Genomic DNA, 20,337 nt, shown 5'->3' with positions numbered 1-20,337 from the left:
CGGTATGAAATTGTTCAAGTAAATACTTTAAGTTTATGTCATTATGTATTGAGACTAACCCTCGTTTGATTGTTCTCTTTTTTTCTTGACAGATGAAATGGACAGTGCCCTTTTCATATTTTTAATCTTTTTTAAAGGAAGACACTTACTGAGTTAGACTGAAGAGTTTCAGAGCTATGGACTAAATAAAGACTTCTCCAGCAGTGACAATCAAGATCCAAATCCATACACATGGACAGACACAGAAACACATGCACGAACACAAACATACTCTGTGCTCACAAAACAAACATTCACATTCTTGCATATACTTTTCATACGCCGACTTGCAACTGCAAATGCACGCACAAAAAAGTCTTGCCAGCTAATATTGCTACGTAGCTTGGGCTAGGGACTTGTTAAGCAAAGAATGGACACTACTAGTATCACGAAGACACCAATTTGATGAAATGCAGGGAACAACCTTGTCCCTTTTCTTTAAGAGTGCAAATGTGATTCACACATACTCAGTTGATGCCCAAAACTCAACCATTGTGCGAGACCACACAAAAGGTTTTTGTCTACATCCTGAACTTGCTCCCTCTTTGTCTGTTTTACTCTCCTCTGATTTTGTCTCTGGGGAGATTACTTAATCCTAAAGGTCCAGTTCCTTCAGCATCTATGAATGGTGACTGCACAAACTCTGCCCTCTTTCTTCTCCCTCTTAAGTTCAACATTTTTTAAGAAAACAAAACAAAAACAGCATTTGTACATAAGCTACTCAAATGGTTCGATCACTTGAGGAGCTCACCGCTATGAAAACAACCGAATCTCAGAGTCCTGCTGAAAGAGATATGTTAAAGCAGCAATGTCATGAACTGCTGTGAGGGAAATACCAGTTTTATGTGGCTTTAAATTGTTCAGCTTGGGTTTGTGCAAGTACAGTTTAAGTAATCTTTTTTATCAGTGGCCTGGTCTGGTCTCACAGGAATGTGTCCAAATTTTGATCCCTTCAACCGCCGCTCTGGATCTGCAGCATGGTCACTTTGTGCCCGACATCCAAATCTCATTTGTGTGTTTTTATCATAACAGGAGGACAGACACCCATGCACTGCCCCTGAAAGATGCTATCCTTGTCAAGATGTGTAGAGGCCAGGGTACTTTTAACCCTGGATATGATGGCCTGAAGCTCAGGGTGTGGACAATGCATATTCTCCTGCTCTTTTTCTTTCACCCCTCTGTTCGTATTTCTTGTGGTCCGCTGTGTCGTACAGTGATTTTTTGTGATGAAATATTGTATCTGTCTGTTCCATATACTGTATCTGAGGTGAAAATATTTAAATACACATTCTGTTCTGATCATTGTTTAATTTTGTCCTGCCTCTCCTCTGTGGTTGGGGAAATACGATGAAAATGAAATGAGGTCCATTGGTGGCCAAGCAGGAAAATAAAAACACAATGGATATTAACATGCAGTTATTATCACCTTTACTAAGACGTTTGACAAACGTGCCAGATTGTCCAATTACATTTTTATGATGAAACGCTCGATGTGTTCTCGATATAATGTATGTATATGTGTGCAGCATGAGCACGATCAAACTGGATGGTTCATTATAATGATATATCCCAAAACATTTCTTTCTGAAACGGTATTGAAACAGTTCTTTGTGTGTGTGTGTGAGTGGTTTTGGTGCCTCTTTTGCATTCCGGTCGTGCAGCACTACTCAGGCATTTGGAACGAGGCAATTGTGCTTTTGTCGACAGACATTCTAATAGCAGCTCAGATGAGTTCAGATGAGGACATGAACACAGATTTCAGAGAAACGAGGAAGGATTCTATGGGAATTATGAATTATATGGAAAGTCAGTAATCTGAGGAGGCCATGAGAATAGTGTACAATTTTCATTGATCAGTTTGTATGTGTGTGTGTGTGCGTGTGTGTGTGTTTGGGGGAGGGTGGCGTGAAACATAAACTGTAATTTCTCATCCTTGCACTGCCCCACTGTGTTGAGAATGTGAAAATATTGAACAATTATGTCAACTATCTCCAACAGATCAACCCAAGGGACTTGAGCATCTAAAGACAAATGTTTGGCTTATCGTCTAGTACAGGGGTTTTCAAACTGGGGTCCTCCAGAAGGTTCTAATAGATAAAGATAAATAATAGATAAAGTCTACCGAATATTCTAACGGTTTCATTTCTAAATGTTTCTCTTCTTTCTTGCCATATACATATTTTCCAGAATTGTAGTATATGTTTGCTTTGTATCTTTCTAGTGAGTTTTTCTCACTATAGTCCCCTTTATCTGCTTACATACATTTATTGTGAAATTTGCTTATACAAATCCTTTTCATTGAAAATGTTCTTCTTCAGGTTTATACATCCAACATTAAGCATAGCCGATTTAAGTTTGGAAACAATATGTTATGTGACACTTACTACTTATCTTACAGTTTAAATGTTTTTTCATACATACAAACATATAGATGGATTTTAGGAAGGGGGTCCCTCATAAAAGGTTCATCATATTTGGGGGTCCTTGGCACCATTAAGTTTGAAAACCCCTGGTCTAGTATAATATTTTAGGCCTACATGGATGCTGAAAGAGCATCTAGCACATAGACAGAAAGAGACTTAAAGGCACAATATGTACGATTTTTTGATTAAATATCCAAAACCCACTAGAACAAAGTTATATATTTTGTTGACTTGTGTACTTGCATTATCCCAAATGTTTTCCAAAAATCCAGAGATATCAGCACTTTTAACCAGGACACGGATCGTGTCCTGCGTCGCCTATCAATCACATCATACCTGCTATGGCTGGGTAAAAAATATGAATTTCTCGAATTTAATCAATTCTCATTTTTATGAACCGATATCGATTCTTAATCCCAAGACCGAAATTGAATCGAATTGCAAGCTTGTGAATCGAAATCAAATCTAATTGTGAAATTTGTGTCAATACCCAGCCCTAATACCCGCGATTTCCGTGCATTTTATTTTGTAGAAACCATGGAAACACCAAAGAAGCTTTAATATATGATGTGTTTTATGAGACAGGTGAGCAACTGTTTGGAGACATTCATCGACAGAAAACGAATCATTGTTATATTGCTCACAGTTAGTCTTATTTTTTAAATCTCGTTTTCTTGATTTACCTTGAGTACCAAGTGTCTCATCAGCCGCGTTTCCACCGCAGGAACTTTCCCCAGGAACTAGGAACTGGGTACTCGGTGTGTTTCGACCGCAGGAACCGGGGTCTAAGTTCCGGGTAAATATTTCCCCCTCCAAACGGCCCTGCTCGCGAGGTAGTACTTTTTCAAAGTTCAGGAACTTTCTGGGGTGGGACTTGGGCGCTGAACATGCTGATTGGTTGAGCTCACGCAGTATTTTATTTCAACCGGCATTTTTAAAAGTCTTTTGCGAGGTTCGTTCTGCGTTCAGTAAATATCAGTCTTGCTCTTTCTGTCCGATGGGGCGCGTTCGTCTCAGCCATCTCATGGTTAATGTCCCTAATAGCTGATAATAACATACGTTGTCTTTCAGAATACGCTTTAGTATCAGTGCTCGTCTCTTTTCCAACGTTTTGTTAATTACAGCTTTAATAAACCAATACATAACCAGCACTAGCAGCGCTGCTTGCATCTCCTCCATACTTGTTATTGTTGCAGACAGTGCACAAAAATTATTACTGTCCGTCCCTGACTGGGAGGAACAGTCGCGCGCAGTCCCATGTCTCTGGACTAATTTGCCTAATCTTCACGGTACTTTAGACCGCAGTGGAAATGCAGTCAGTAGCAGGACTGGGGGGAAAAAGTTCCTGTAAAAAAAGTTCCCTGGTACAAATTGTTCAGGGTAATTTTGGTGGAAACAGGGCTAAAGTCGCCACCGAGTGAACGCACAGCATTATAACATAACTTTCAACACACTCAAACAATACACTCACCTAAAGGACTATTAGGAACACCATACTAATACTGTGTTTGACTCCCTTTCGCCTTCTGAACTGCCTTATTTCTACGTGGCATTGATTCAACAAGGTGCTGAAAGCATTCTTTAGAAATGTTGGCCCATATTGATAGGATAGCATCTTGCAGTTGATGGAGATTTGTGGGATGCACATCCAGGGCACGAAGCTCCCGTTCCACCACATCCCAAAGATGCTCTATTGGGTTGAGATCTGGTGACTGTGGGGGCCATTTTAGTACAGTGAACTCATTGTCATGTTCAAGAAACCAATTTGAAATGATTGGAGCTTTGTGACATGGTGCATTATCCTGCTGGAAGTAGCCATCAGAGGATGGGGACATGGTGGTCATTAAGGGATGGACATGGTCAGAAACAATGCTCAGGTAGGCCGTGGCATTTAAACGATGCCCAATTGGCACTAAGGGGCCTAAAGTGTGCCAAGAAAACATCCCCCACACCATTACACCACCACCACCAGCCTGCACAGTGGTAACAAGGCATGATGGATCCATGTTCTCATTCTGTAACGCCAAATTCTGACTCTACCATCTGAATGTCTCAACAGAAATCGAGACTCATCAGACCAGGCAACATTTTTCCAGTCTTCAACTGTCCAATTTAGGTGAGCTTGTGCAAATTGTAGCCTCTTTTTCCTATTTGTAGTGGAGATGAGTGGTACCCGGTGGGGTCTTCTGCTGTTGTAGCCCATCCGCCTCAAGGTTGTGTGTGTTGTGGCTTCACAAATGCTTTGCTGCAAACCTCGGTTGTAACGAGTGGTTATTTCAGTCAAAGTTGCTCTTCTATCAGCTTGAATCAGTCGGCCCATTCTCCTCTGACCTCTAGCATCAACAAGGCATTTTTGCCCACAGGACTGCCTCATACTGGATGTTTTTCCCTTTTCACACCATTCTTTGTAAACCCTAGAAATGGTTGTGCGTGAAAATCCCAATAACTGAGCAGATTGTGAAATACTCAGACCGGCCCGTCTGGCACCAACAACCATGCCACGCTCAAACTTGCTTAAATCCCCTTTCTTCCCCATTCTGACATTCAGTTTGGAGTTCAGGAGATTGTCTTGACCAGGACCACACCCCTAAATGCATTGAAGCAACTGCCATGTGATTGGTTGATTAGATAATTGCATTAATGAGAAATTGAACAGGTGTTCCTAATAATCCTTTAGGTGAGTGTATATCTAATATGATAAACAGCACTGCGTTCCCCCACAGAAGCGGAAGTGCTCGACTGCGGCAGAATTAAAGCTCCACCAATCATCAAGCACGCCTTTGTTTTGAATCGGCGACCTCTAGCGGCGAAAAAATACATATTGTGTCTTTAATCTGTTCACTACCCCATTCTGTGTGTTCTCTATTTGAGTTGAGTTGTTGCCACTCCTGTTTCTTGGTTATCGCATATAATATGTTTCAATATATATGCATATGCAACAAAAATGCTCTTTGGAAAATATCACCTGGAAAATATAATATAACATGCATCTGTTTGACAATTTATTATATATTGTTGTTCATTTGCATTTATATAAAGTACAAAAAAAGTTTAAACTTAAAAAAACGTAATGTTGGCTGCTTATCATTCTAACATGCAATCGAGCCAATGTCCTCATAAAACATTGCCAATATCAGATATGCATTTACCCTTTAAGTGAAATTAATATGCACCTTCTGTAACCAGTGCTTTACTTTAAGGTTTTTTTTGTTGTTGCAACTATTCTCCCCTTATTTGTGACCTAATGATAATACGTTACAATTGTTCAGAGGTCACAAACAGAAAGAAATGTAAAAATACAACAGTGTCCCTTTAAAAAAAAAACACCCTGATACTTTAAACTAAAAGCTTGCAATTTGATTTAAGGTTTATTAGGACTTTGCAATCACCACTGAGATTGTCATGCATGAACAATGTTAGGAGACCCTTAAAAACAAACTCCTGATGCCCTGATGTAGCTGTCAGCACGTAGGCCAAATTGTAATAGTTCATTAAGAAACATTAATTGATTATTAAGGAACAAGCAAAAGCAGTAAGGGAAAGTTTTTAATGGGGAAAGCGATGTACAAGATACTCCTGACAAACAAGTCAGTTTTAATGATTTGTTTGTGTTTTCTGTTGTATAAAAACACCATCTCTTCCACAAATGGACCTTTTGTTTGTAAAGTGGAAAACCGCAAACCACCAGCAGGCCAATTTTCCAGAAATAACAGACTTGATCTGCCGACGGCTTCTATTCCTGATAGTGATAGCCTAATTGTTAGACTGAAAGGTAAGGTTTATAAAGATGAGCCACATCAAAATTTCTACTGAATTCTATTTTCTGCCACTCAATAATAGTGGGAAGTGTCCACTGGCTGCACACTTCAGAATCCCAGTACACTGTATAAAAAAGAAGGGGAAAAAGTTGCTGCCTTCAATTTTAACTCATTTCAACAATAAATGGACTTAAAAAAAATGTGTTGAATCTTGTATTACTTAAAGTGCCCTTATTATTGTTTTTTGAATATTCCCTTTCATGCAGTGTGTAATATAGCTGTCTGTGAATGTAAACAAAGTACTTCCAATGTTTCATCACTGGACTCACGCTTGAATTGATATGGCAAAATCGACATCATTGTTACTGTCTTTCAGTGGCGTCACTTTGTTTTAAAAAGGTGGGTGGGACAGGTGTGTGTATGGTTTATATCTGAAAATTTGCAGAAAAAAAATCATATTAAGATGTCCAGAAATCAATTTCAATAGTTTAATTTATCGATATAGAACTGTTTAATTCTCGCATCTAAACAGAATATTTTGTTAGTGCCAAGATTTTTTGTTTATCTGTATAAATGCATAGATTCGCAAACTTTAATTGCTTGCAATTCCTAATGGTCTAATGGTCTAGTTGTCTAATGGTCTAGTTCCCTAATGGTATTTTGTGGTTCTCGGTTTTAATCTGTCCTCATATTTTTTCTCTCTCATCGAAACCCAATATCATCAGAGGTTATATATCAAGAGCAGGGACAGCTTTTGTGCATTTTGTTTTGTGATTTCACAGGAACAAATAGAAAGTCTCCGCAATGGCGTTAAGCGATAGATTAAAGCGCTTGTCCATGTGAAGCGAGCCACACGAGAAATCAGCATTACTGATAACAGCGGCAACGAGCGCCAGCATTATAAACAAGCTTACCGTTGTAAATCGAGCTAAGGTAAGCAGATAGTATTGAACACTAGCTGGTTATGTACTTGCTCAAAAATGTATTTTGGATCATTTTTAACCCAAAAAAGTTATGGACTGCAGCTTTAACAAATGAACGAAATTATGCTCTGCTAGTTAACTGGAGATGTTTTGTTTGTATTAGATTCATCCATGCAGCAAGGTGTTTCAAATAGTGGTGGGGACGATATCAACCCTGGCAAAAAGTGGTGGGGACATGGCCCACCCGTCCCACCCGCAAATGATGCCTAATCTATGTAATTACAGTGTGTACAATCGCTGAGGACTGAGGAAGCCTCCGGAGCTGAAGTTTAGTTATGCTAATTAGTGTCTAGCTTCCGACTAGCGCTGTAAGCGGTTGACCAATCACAACAGACTGGGCCGTCTGGCCAATCAGAGCAGAGTAGGCTCGCGGAAAGGAGGGATTTATGCAGCCTTTACATGCTATTGAATTATCATAAATAGTTTCCTAGATAAAAAAATGGACATGAACGCCCTCTCAAGTCAAAATTTGAATGGAATGAGCTTGTAATCACGACTTGAGAAGTGGCAAGTAGGAAATTTACGATAGCTCATGAAGGCGAGGGCGAATTGAGCGCCTGGAGCGAGTGATTCCATGTTAAGTCAATGTAAAAACGCGTTGGAGGTCCTGCGGTGTGATGGACGCGTTTAGTGCGGCACGATGGACGCAATTTCGCCTCATTCGTGAGTCCAGTTCGCGCGAAAGAGGCTAATTGAGTGTCTTGTGCGTTACGCGCAGGTGATTTTATTTGGTGCTTTTTCTGCATTCACGCGTTTGAAGCGAATTCGCGTCTGACGCCTGATTTAAAAAATCTGGACTTTGGCGTCGCGCCGCGTTAACCAATCAGGAGCCTGCTTGCTGCTGTCACATGGTGAAGTGACAAACTGGGGCAGGCCTGTCCAGAGTCACTCATTCAACATGGAGGAACGACTGATATTGACAGTCAGCAGTCATACAGAGCTATTTCACTTCAAACGCTCGCTTTATACGCGGATTCAAAATGTTCACGCATCCAACTACGGGATAGAAGCGAATTTTACGCTCAATAAGAGAGACTGATTCATCCGACCAGTCGTTTGAGAATCATTGAAAAATTGAGTAATGTGCAAGTATATTATGAAAGCGTTTTTTTGACCTTAGATGATTGTAAACCTATTGTATAGGACCTCCAAAAATACCTTTAAAATAGCATAATAGGGGCACGTTTAAAAGCTGAAACTGCTCAGCTAATGTAAACATATGTGGTCATATTGATCATGTCATTTTTTACAGTATAGATGCAGTAGACTACGTCATCATGGGGGTATTACTCACCTACTGATGAATTGTGGCTATTTGGGCATCCTACTCATTACGCGCTGCTTTACTACATAGTAGTGAAATGGGTTCGCGCGCGGGGGTGGTGCGCGCGCGTGACTGTGTATGGTTAGCTCCACTGGATTCTATCATCTGTACTGTTTCCATTTCCATCCCTCAGCCTCACACAAACCGACCTGGTTTGCTTTGTTTTATTATTAAGTATGTAAATATTGTATTATTTAGTATGTCTATTAACCTGTTTTTCCCTTGGGAAACTGGTGTGGGCAAAAACCTGACTCACGCGCCCTGGTGTCCAGCAGTGAGTTTCGATCCCATTGCCCTCAAGCCAGAGTCACCGTGGCGCCGGCTCTTCATTTCTGGTGTCTGCGCTCCTACGGGTCACTCCAAGCTCAAATAGGGAAAGTATGGCCGCTTGTAACTTTAGCGGACTAAGAGGCATTTCCCACCGTATGTTTGTCATAGGTCTGTCGGTGCTACTGCTCGTCCAACTACTGGTTAGTTTAACGGTGCCGCGCGCGTACAGCAACACAAGCGGGGACGAGCCTGCTTTTCTCGTCATAAGCATAGAGAAGAATGACCTGGCATCCGAGGTTAGAAAAAACGAGCGGGATTTGGGTCTCTGGACTGACGAGGATTCAAGTCTGACAGGATATGAAGACGAAAACGAGCTACCTCAGGTAATCTCATATTCACCAGCAATACAGGTAACTTTTTATCTCCCAGCTTTAGGGGGATGGGCCTCATATGCAAGTCAAAAGAACATGAATTGTCCTAGTAAATGAGCATTTTCTTTGTCTAGAGGGATTGGAAAACATATGTGTGACTTGGCAAAATACACGGGGATCCCTCCTAGACTCTTTAACATGGAAAAAATGTTCAGAAAAATAGTCTCTCACTCTCCCTTTCTCTGTTTGTCTCACTGTCCGCCCCCACAACAGTGAGTTCCTCAGTGAGTCATATCCCCTCTTCCACTAGTCTAGAGTCTCCATGGTTACTAAACAGGGTTGTTGTATGTTTTGGGAGAGGCTCAATTTCCAACAGCCCATCATGTTTAAAAAAAGTTCTCTCTATTTCTTTTGTTCAACCTCTGGTTTCAAAAGGGCACATTCTGTGACCCCAAACAAGCTGCAACTTCTCCTGCCTGAAGCGCTGCACATGCTCACTCAGTGGCTATCGGATGCCTGACCCTCCTCCGCTGCATCCCTGTTTTCAAGTTTCTGTATGTGCATTTGAAATTTGGCCAAGAAGAGAGAGAGAGAGAGAGATATTTGTGTTTGTGTGTTTACAGGCCTCAGCTAGAGAGCTGATACTGCAGCAATGGGCATCAGAACAACCCTCGTTTTTCGCAGAGCTGCTGCGTTTTACCCAATTCATCACCACAACAGAGGTACACAAACGTACTAATGCTCAATCATTCCTGTCTTAAATAACAATATGCAGTTGCATATTATAAAAATGGACTAGCAAGGTATCTGTACTCTGCAGGTGAACTGCTCTGTGGTGCAGGATTCAGATGGGAATCAATCTGAACGCTCTCCTGGTCAATCCGATGATTTGTGCATCAACCACTGGAGGGGCAAAAGGGGTTGTGTGGCCTACTCGTTCAGGTAAACATATACGTATATTAAGTTAAAACAGATTAACTCTTTCCCCGCCATTGATGGAATTTTCCAGCTTTCTGTGTTTTCACTGTTATACGGTAGGGGGCCCTATTACGCCTCTTCTGAAAGAGTACAGATCTCTGATTCAAAACACAGAAGCAGAAACAAGCGATATCATATGTAAGATGCATATGTGATCATCAACATTTAACAGCATATAAATAAATCAAAACTGCCTAATGTTACTGAATGAAATGTTGACCCAGGACGAGCTATAGGACTGTGAAGCTTTGGGGGTGTTGATCTACTCCAGCTTTGAATCCGATCAAAATATAGCTTTTTTATGACAAGTGTTGAGAAAAAAAAATTCATTAAGCTATTTTTTTGTTCTTTTTTATATATATATATATATATTGCATGTTCAGATATTCATGCAATAAAATATTCTGGTGGCTATGAAAAGTTTGTGAAAATGATCAGATACACTGGCGGGAAAAGAGTTAAAGGGATGGTTCACCTAAAAATATAATTTTTTTAATGTTTATTTGCTTACCCCCTGGGCATCCAAGATATAGGTGACTTTGTTTCTTCAGTAGAACACAAATTAAGATTTTTAACTCCAACTGTTGCAGTCTGTCAGTCGTATAATGCATGTGAATGGGGTCAAACTCTATGAGAGTAAAAAAAACATGCACAGACAAATCCAAATTAAACCCTGCGGCTCGTGACGACACATTGATGTCTTAAGACACGAAACGATCGGTTTGTGCGAGAAACCGAACAGTATTTATATATATATTTTTTACCTTAAATACAACACTATGTCCACCAGTCTTGAACGCGCCATCACTTCCAGCGAGTGAGGTCAAATGTGCACGATACGGCGTATCTCAATGGGATACAAGCGGCGGAAGTGATCTCTCGTGCGTATCTCTACGCCATATCATGTACATTGACCTCCCTTACCGGAAGTGATAGGTAAAAAATGAGGTATAAAATTATATATATACTGTTCGGTTTTTCGCAAACCGATTGTTTCGTGTCTTAAGACATCAATAGGTGCGTTTACATGGAGCACTGTAATCGGTTTAAAAGTCTAATCCGAATAAAAATACTCCATATAAACACCTCAATCGGAATAAAAATGGCCAAACCGAATGAAATTGTAATCGGTTTGAGAGGGGTGGTATAAACCTTTTCATGAACCGATCAAACTAAAAATTCCACCTTGTAAACGATCTGATCCGATTACTTTGAGTGCACGTCTTTCTGTGACGTGATATACAGCGCTCGCGCCTCCACAACTGAAGAGCGCGCGCCGCGCTCACACCAGGCTAATGTTGACAAGAGAGGAAAGTTCATTTTTCTGAGGTATTAAACTTTTTATTTCGTGACATGTTATGAACATGATGTTTGAATAATGACACAGACATAGCCTGGCTACACCATGTCATCTTGACAGCGTTTGTCCTATAGGCTTTAACTGCGCCTGACAGAATAATTTATTTTTCTGAGGTGATTCTTACACTTTACGACAAATAATAAATAGCTTTTATTAAAACTGTACAAGTCCTGGTGGCCGTTGAGAGCTGCCATTTCAACGGGGAACATTCAAGCTGCTCTCTGTTTCTCGTTAGTTAAGTTAGTTAAAAAAAATTCAACAACTGCTTCAAATTGGTTAAGTAACATTACCCACAATCTACTTTAATTACTTTTGTTAATATTTATACCTTTGTGATTATGGTATCTTTCCTTAATCATCTGAAATATATATGTTTAGCACTACTAGTAATGATGCTGAGCACGTCTTGAATGCTTCATTCATGTTTCACCGTATATCCTATGTTTTTATTAATAATTTGAGTGCATTTTATTGTTAATTTTGTGTTTTTCAAAATAAATTAATTGAATTCATTTTTGATTCCGCATTCATCATTCACAGCTGTTGAAATAGCCATTGTATAGGACATAAACTGCATGTCCGCTCACAGAAAAATAAATAAATATAAAAATTACCAACACAGAACTATTGATCCACGATACGTTACGAATCTGATGCGGCAGACAAACTGTGCGCGCATGTCAAAAAAGGATTCCTACTGAAAGTCAGCACATGTAAACACCAGATCGGTTTAGATAACGTCTCATGTAAACAGTCCACCGAATCTTTCAATCGGAATGATTTTAATCGGAATGACAAAAAAGTGCGCATGTAAACGTGGCTAATGTGTCGTCACGAGCCGCAGGGTTTAATTTGAAGTCGTCTGTGCATGTTTTTTTTTACTCTCATAGAATTTGACCCCATTCACATGCATTATACGACTGACAGACTGCAACAGTTGGAGTTAAAAATCTTAATTTGTGTTCTACTGAAGAAACAAAGTCACCTATATCTTGGATGCCCTTGGGGTAAGCAGATAAATGTCAAATTATCATTTATGGGTGAACTATCCCTTTAAGACACGAAACGATCGGTTTGTGGGAGAAAACGAACAGTATATAATTTTTTACCTCTAATACACCACTATGTCCAACAGCCTTGAGCGCGCGATCACTTCCAGTGAGTGAGGTCTGTAGACCATCTGGCGTAGTTTAAGTTACTGACAGGTCGTTTCTTCCATATTGTGACGTGCATCCAAATGAAATAGTTAATCTAATAAAAATGAAATGAAAAAGAAAAAAATGAAAAAATACATATTTAAATAAACAAAGTAGTAACTGCTAGATAGGGACGTGTAAAGCCACATTTCCACCAAAATTACCCGGAACAATTTGTCCCAGGACCTTTTTCCCCTCTAGACCTGTTGCTGTCAGAAGTGCCACCCCAAAGTCCCTAGATCCTGGATAAATTTCCTGCAGTGGAAACGCAACGTATGTCAGGATCTAGTGTCGAACGCAGCACTAAGATCAAGTAAAACTAGTATTGAGATGCAGCCTTGGTCAGAATCTAAAAGTAAGCCATTTGTAATTTTAACGAGTGCAGTCTCCTGTCCTATCATGGGGCCTGAATCCTGACAAAAATGTTCATAGATAAGGTAGCACCTGATCGAACAGTGTCTTCTGTTTGGACTTCTTCAACCCACTGGCCCTCTTCATTTAGGGGTCACACTTGGCTCCTTCGCAGTCAAAAGGGACAGAAGCCTTAAAATGTAACTACCCCCCCTAGGAAAACCAATGTAAGTTTACATATTATTTACAATTTTAAGGGCATTTTATGATACTATGCAATAAAAAATTTCCCCATTGAAAACAAGACAATTTTTTTCTAATATATATTTTAATTATTTTTCAATTAAAGCAGTTTTCTATGTTAAAATAGAGAAGGCAATTAAAATAAAATTTTCGAAGGTAGATAAGTGCCATCTGGTGGAAGTAAAAAAAAGAGAAAAACTTAAGCAATGCCATAGTGTGACCACTAGATGCCTCTATAGTACTATCTAAAGTGACTTATGAATTCTCTAATGGTTTTTAGACATAAATACTTATTTTTATTAAGTTATGGATTTAGACATTCTCAAAGACTACTTTTTGTCAAGGTTTAGATTTTGGTTTGTTTGAAATGTTGATTTTAAGTGTCAGTTTTTGCATTAATTTTACTACGGTCAAACCTGAACACAGATGAGGACATTTTGTTACATATAACATCAAAATTCAATAAAAAGGAACAGGCATGCTTTATCACAGCTTAATCAATCTGTCTGACTTAAATTCCACCTCTTATTTGAGGTTTTTGGCTCAATTTGACCATATTGTTACAGCCACACCAGTTAATTTGTGTGTATAATAGTGTGTTGTGTGTGTACGTGAGTGTGTGTGTGTCTGTTGTGTAACCTCTTACTTGCTGTTCTTTTCTTTACCGCATTAAGGCTGATTTATTCATTTTATTTCACACATTTGCAAAATCTTGCTCTGTGTTATAGTCACGCTAGTTCATATATAGGTGCGTGTGTGTCTGTTTTGCACTCTTGATATTTTAGAGTGCCCCTTTTTCTGCACAGGGGTTGATTTGTAGTTTGTACCACCAAAATAGTTTGTTTTCCCATTAGTTTCCTATGTCTGTCATTTTTGACTGCGAAGGAGCCAAGTGTGACCTTTTTTTTGACCCTTTAATCATGTCCATGATTTTCTTGTGTGTTCACATAGCTAATGCGACAAGAGTCACCAAGTGTCATCCCATGAAGTAAAAACATTTAAAATTTCAAAACGTAAATTTTTTGGGGGGTCATTTCTGACCGAAGATTGCCAGAGGGTTAAAACAGTCAGCACATTTAAGACCAAACTTGTTAATTTCAAAGAATGTAGGGTGGGATTTGTTGTATAAAATACTCTGGGGGAAAACTAAGCTGAAGGTTGCCCCAGATTCTGTAGCTCTCGACATGTCACGACTGATGCAGGGAAACAGTAATTGGTTGGACTGTTCATTTGGATGTTTCAAGCTGTTCCAAATGAGAAGAATCTTTTGTCTTTATCTTTATAGTCTGGATGGGAAGGATGCTGCATTTTTAGACACAATGTTGTACGCGAGGTGTGAGGTTCATCGCTTTGACCCCAGCGGTCGAGGGGGTCGAGAGCCTGCATATATTAAGAATCATCGGGCTTGGTTAGACTGGAGAAACCCACGCAGTCACTCACATGCAAGCCTTGTGGGTAATGTACAGCGCAGACTGATGGACATCATGGACTCCCTGGGCCACACCACGGTACTCACACACTCAGTCAGACTTCTGATTCTACAACATTTCACACTCACCGTCCAGAAGTGCATCACACTAAAGTTCTGCCATTATGTACTTAAAGTGTTAGTTCATCCAAAAATGCAAATAACCCCATGATTTACTCACCTTCAAGCCAAGTCTATATGACATTATTATTTCAGACAAATACAATTGGAGTTATATTAACCCCTTAACTGTCACCGTCCCGCTGGCCTGGCACTCTTTTTTTGATCGGCTTTTTTCGTATCATATATTTTAGTAATTATCATAAATAAGGGTATAATTCGAAAGCTTACGAACTCAAAATTCGTCCTGTGAAAACCGTTTTGAAATCAGACGTTGTGTTGCCATGGAAACGGTACTCTAAATTCTTCTAGCGGCTCCTCCCCTAGTGGGCGGCGTCATGTTTCGTATTACAAATGGTAAATGGACTGCATTTATAATGTATTTTAACTACTTTATAATCAAAATATTGACAAAACACATATCGTCGGAAAGGAGTCTCAAGGTTCCATATTTGGTGATGGTTCACAATGTGATATTACAAAGTGATATTTGGACAGAAATTTACAGGAAACAAAAAATTAAAAATCAATGGAATGTGGATGACACCCGGTAGCTATTTTTGGTTCAGCGCCTGAACAAAATCTCATGGGGAATTTTTGTGATATCAACTTAAAATTTGGAACACAACTTGGTTAGACATATGGCTTTGATTTTATAGTAATTTTAGAGTAAAACATTTTTTGTAAAATATATATTTTATATAAAATATACATATTTATTACAGTATTTTTCATTTACAGTAAAATTAAACTTCCATAACTTTTTCATACTTCCATATTTAGAAATGCTTAAATTTTTAGTGCACTTCAGCAATAATCTGGTGAGTGTCTTCTTTAAAACAAGACCAAGCTTAAGTCTATATTCCAAAGCATTCTTGAATTACAGCCCTTTAAGTTTGGATAGTGCATTTTCATGACTATTCTCAAAAAGGGGGGGTGACAGTTAAAATGTCCTGGCTAATCCAAGCTTTATAATGGTAGCCCAAAATTTGAAATCCAAAAAAGTGCATCCATCCATTATAAAAGTACTCCACACGGCTCTGGGGGTTAATAAAAGCCTTCTGAAGCAAAGCCATGCGTTTGTGTAAGAAAAATATCCATATTTAACATATCTAGCTTCCGCCAGAGCGTCTTCTGTATTTAACTGAAGACAGTGTAACGGCTCTCTCAGTTCAAAATGCTTACGCTACGTCCGACATCGCGACTATTGCGCTTTTTTTAAACACAGAAAGCGGTCTGGCGGAAGTTACACTTACAGTTGGGTTAAAAATGGACAAACCCAGCATTTGGGTTGTTTTAACCGAGTGAATGGGTTGTTTTAACCCAGCGGTTGGGTTAAATGTTTGCTTAAAACAACTCAATTGCTGGATTTGTCCATTTTCAACCTAACTTCGGTTGTTTTGTTTAACCCAGCATTTTTGGAGTGTATTTTATAACCAATGGTGTAAAGTATTTGAGTAAATGTAATTAGTTACTGTACTTTAGTATCGACCTTGATTTATTGGAATATTGAGGTGGTCAGTTTTATTTAGATTTTAGAAAATAAACATGATTTCTAATCTTACAAATCAATAGTTTCTTACTTTCACTGGCACGTCTCTTAGGTGTTGAGCACTAGAGCATCTTTGAGCCTACATTCAAAATACTCAAGTGCTGTTAAAATCAGATACTCAAAGACTTTTACTCAAGTCGTATTGGAATTGGTGACTTGTAACTTGTAATGGAGTCATTTTCTCTGTAAGGAATCTGCACATTTACTCAAGTGTGGTTTTCAGGTACTCTTTACACCTCTGTGTGTTAAATGTGGATATTTTTCTTACACAAACGCGTCGCTTCGCTTCAGAAGGCTTTTATTATTGGTAACCGTGTGGAGCACTTTTATAATGGATGGATGCACTTTTTTGGGCTTCAAATTTTGGGCTGCCATTATAAAGCTTGGATTAGCCGGGACATATTTTAATATAACTCTGATTGTATTTGTCTAAAATAATAAAAATGTCATAAACAGCTATGATGGCTTGAGGGTGAGTGAATCATGGGGTAATTTTCATTTTTGGGTGAGCTATCCCTTTAAGACAAGCAACAGTCAGACTCATATTAAGAGTTGCAACATTTTTGCTCATTTTTAAAAGAACAGATTTCATACAAATACAATATTTCTGAAGTGCCATCTGCTTGGTCCCAAAATGTCACATTCATTTAGTGTCTGTTTGTGTAGGTGGATGTCCTGCGCATGGATTTGGAGAGCGCTGAATGGCGCATTTTAGAAAGCTGGATTAAGGATGGAACCCTCAGGAGGATCAATCAGCTCATTCTGACCATTCATCTGCAGTGGGCGGGGTTTGAGGTGGGTGGAGCGGAAGAGGAGGTGGTGCGTTTCTGGTACAGCGTACTGACAGCCCTCCGCATCTCAGGACTCCGACTCGTGCATTCCACACACGGCCCGGGACACATCGTGCTGAGACACAAACTGGCCAACTCACACAGCTCATACACACTCAGCTGGATGAGGACAAGGGAGCAGCTCAGATAACCAACTGCAAAATCTCTAGACACAGGAGCAGAACTCAATCCATATGAAAGAGGATGACATATGTGTTTATATGTGTACTTTAAACTAAAGCAGGGTTGTTTAATGAAGTTGACATACAAATAGTACCGGAAATAAGTTTGGAAATATTAAGAGCCCTATTTTAACGATCTGAGCACATGGTCTGAAGAGTGTGGTCTTAGAGTGTGTCCGAATCCACTTTTGCTAGTTTAACGACGGAAAAAACTGATCGGCGCATGGTCCAAAAGGGATGTCCCTAGTCTCTTAATGAGTCATGGGTTTGTTTTGGGTGTAATGTGCAATAAACCAATCAGAGTCTCATCTCCCATTCCCTTTAAAGCTACACTGTGTGATATTTTCCCCCATCTAGTGGTGAAAAGGTATATGACCATCCAGTGAATATTAGTTTCTGTTCCTCTCAATTTCCGATTTCGTTTTAACTAATTTAGTTCAAGATTAACATGGCTTCCACCTCGACCTTGTCCACATTCGACACGGTGCCATTGAGTGTTAAAACGCGAAAGGCGAAGCTTGAATTTACGGGTATGTCCCTCTTTGGCTAATGTACTTTCAAGATGGAGGGGCAACATGGCGACCCGCATTCGAACCCCTCACCTGTATGTATTTTCAATGGCATATTATAAACTTACGAGAATACTTTATTACTTGAAAGAAGTAAATATACATTAATGAGCACTTATATTTTTGAAAGAACTAAGTGTTTTTAGCTAATAATAAACTAAAAAAGTTACACAGTGTAGCTTTAAAAGCCAATTGCAATCGCACCATGGCGGATTCGCTATTTACATGGTGGAATTTGCAAGACTAAACGCTTCTCTAGAGAGGAATCCTTTTATTTTTAATATTTAAAAATGTGTGTGTGCTGCTGCACGTCCCTGTGTGTGTAATAAGCAGAGTGTATGTGCGTTTGTGCTCCCGCCTATAGGCACATATTACTAACACGACCTTTAAATAACACAAAAAATACTGCGCTATTGACTTTAGAAGGTTTTTGTTGTTCAATGGCGCAGTCGTTTTCAGTTCCTGAAAATAGCAATGCGCCAACAATGCGCCTGAACACACCTGGTTTTCAGACCAGCACGCCCATGGGCGAACAGATGGCGCTTGTGCATTTGCTATTTAAACAACGTGGCGCAGGACGTGATAATGATAACTGCGTTGGGCTGAAACTAGCAAAAAACACTTGTGTCGTGCCTGGCATTGCATTGCGCCGGGAGTATGATAGGGCCCTTAGTCTCTTAAGCTGACCAAGGCTTTATTTATTTGATCAAAAACACAGTAAACACAGTAATATTGTGAAACATTATTACACGTTTTCTGTTTTGATAATTTATTTCTGTGATCAAAGCTGAATTTTCAGCATCATTACTCCAGTCTTCAATGTCACATGATCCTTCAGAAATCATCAGTAAAATGCGGATTTTGTGCTCAATTATTAATAATCTTATTTTGATTTTGCATGCTTAATATTTTTGTGGAAACCGTAATACCTTTTTGTCTGGATTCTTTGATGAATAGAAAGGCAAAAAGAACAGCATTTATTTGAAATGGAAATATTTTGTAACAATATAAATGTCTTTACTGTCTCTTTTAATCAATTTTTAATGCATCCTTGCTGGATGAAAGTAGTAATATTAGTATTTTTTTATATATGTGACCCAGACCCTGAACCACTAACCCAGTCATGCGTCTCACGTGTATATTTGTGGCAATAGCCAACAATACATTGTATGGGTCAAAATCATCCATTTTTCTTTTATGCCAAAAATCATTTGGATATTAAGTAAAGATCATGTTCCATGAAGATATTTTGTAAATATCCTACCGTAAATATATATATAAAAAAATATTAGTAGTAGTAATATGCATTGCTAAGGACTTCATTTGGACAACTTTAAAGGCAATTTTCTCAATATTTAGATTTTTTTTATTACAGATTCCAGATTTTCAAATAGTTGCATCTCAGCCAAATATTGTCCTATCCTAACAAACCATACATCAATGGGAATCTTATTTATTCAGCTTTCACATGATGTACATTGACCCTCAATTGACCCTTATGACTGGTTTTGTGGTCCAGGGACACATATATTAAATACCCCAAAAATTGGAATTATAGTGTATCATGGTTTCACAAAAAAAGAAGAAAAATATGAAGCAGCACATCTGTTTTCAGCATTGATGATAATACTAATGAATGTATCTTGAGCGGAAAATAATCATATTAGAGTGATTTCTGAAGGATCGTGTGACACTAAAGACTGGAGTAAGGATGCTGAAAATTCAGCTTTACCATCATTACCTATTAAAACAGAAAACATTCATTTTAAATTGTAATTATATTTCACAATATTACTGTATTTTTGACCAAATAAATACAGCATTGGAGAGCAGAAGAGACTCAGAAACATTTTTAAAAATCTTAATGTTATCAAACTTTTGACTGGTACTGTACATGACATTTTAAAGAGGTAAAGTAGTGTTTTTGTTTCTGTTTACATGCTAGGAAATGCCGTCTAGTGGTTATGAGCGGTACTGCAATTATTAAACTCTACGCACAACTAAATCTAATCCTTTAACAGATATATTACATTCACTTTAAAATCACTTTTATACAAAAGGGCTACGTGCAATATTTTTCAAGTGCATTGTTTAATATGAAATAAACTACACAATAAAAAGTATATCAGAGTCTTAGTTGTTTTTCAGTGAGCATGAAATCGTGTGATTCACAAAAAAACTGCTTCATTACTTTTATTACTTCTTGTGGCGTTCTCTTGATGTTTCGGATTTGTTCGGACTGGCCCGACGTTCAGGAATTAGCCCTCCCCTAAAACAGATGTTTGCAAGCCGCCAGGGTGGAGTTGCGCTTTCAAGATTC

The 20,337-nt window shown here is 38.9% G+C and overlaps 2 protein-coding genes across 2 annotated transcripts in view; both read left to right on the top strand.

Moving 5' to 3' along the window:
- The window catches only part of ahdc1 (AT hook, DNA binding motif, containing 1), a 45,077-nt gene extending 43,631 nt beyond the window's left edge, over window positions 1–1,446 (top strand). The window contains exon 5 of the mRNA XM_079829441.1: window positions 93–1,446. The gene's annotated coding sequence lies outside the window, so the exon portion shown is untranslated. The remainder of the gene's footprint in view (window positions 1–92) is intronic.
- A 7,461-nt stretch (window positions 1,447–8,907) lies between these two features.
- Window positions 8,908–20,129, top strand: LOC307134002 (putative methyltransferase-like protein 24; the record flags this gene model as incomplete). The annotated part of the gene is made up of 5 exons (XM_079829424.1): window positions 8,908–9,180; window positions 9,792–9,890; window positions 9,989–10,110; window positions 14,582–14,804; window positions 17,103–20,129. The coding sequence occupies 5 exons, from the start codon at window positions 8,908–8,910 to the stop codon at window positions 17,415–17,417; spliced, it is 1,032 nt and encodes a 343-aa protein (XP_079685550.1). The 3' UTR covers window positions 17,418–20,129.
- Window positions 20,130–20,337: the final 208 nt, after the last annotated feature.

Source organism: Gobio gobio (assembly GCF_949357685.1).
Source record: "Gobio gobio genome assembly, chromosome: 11".
Taxonomy (NCBI): Eukaryota; Metazoa; Chordata; class Actinopteri; order Cypriniformes; family Gobionidae; genus Gobio; species Gobio gobio.
This window is presented reverse-complemented; position numbering and strand designations above follow the sequence as displayed.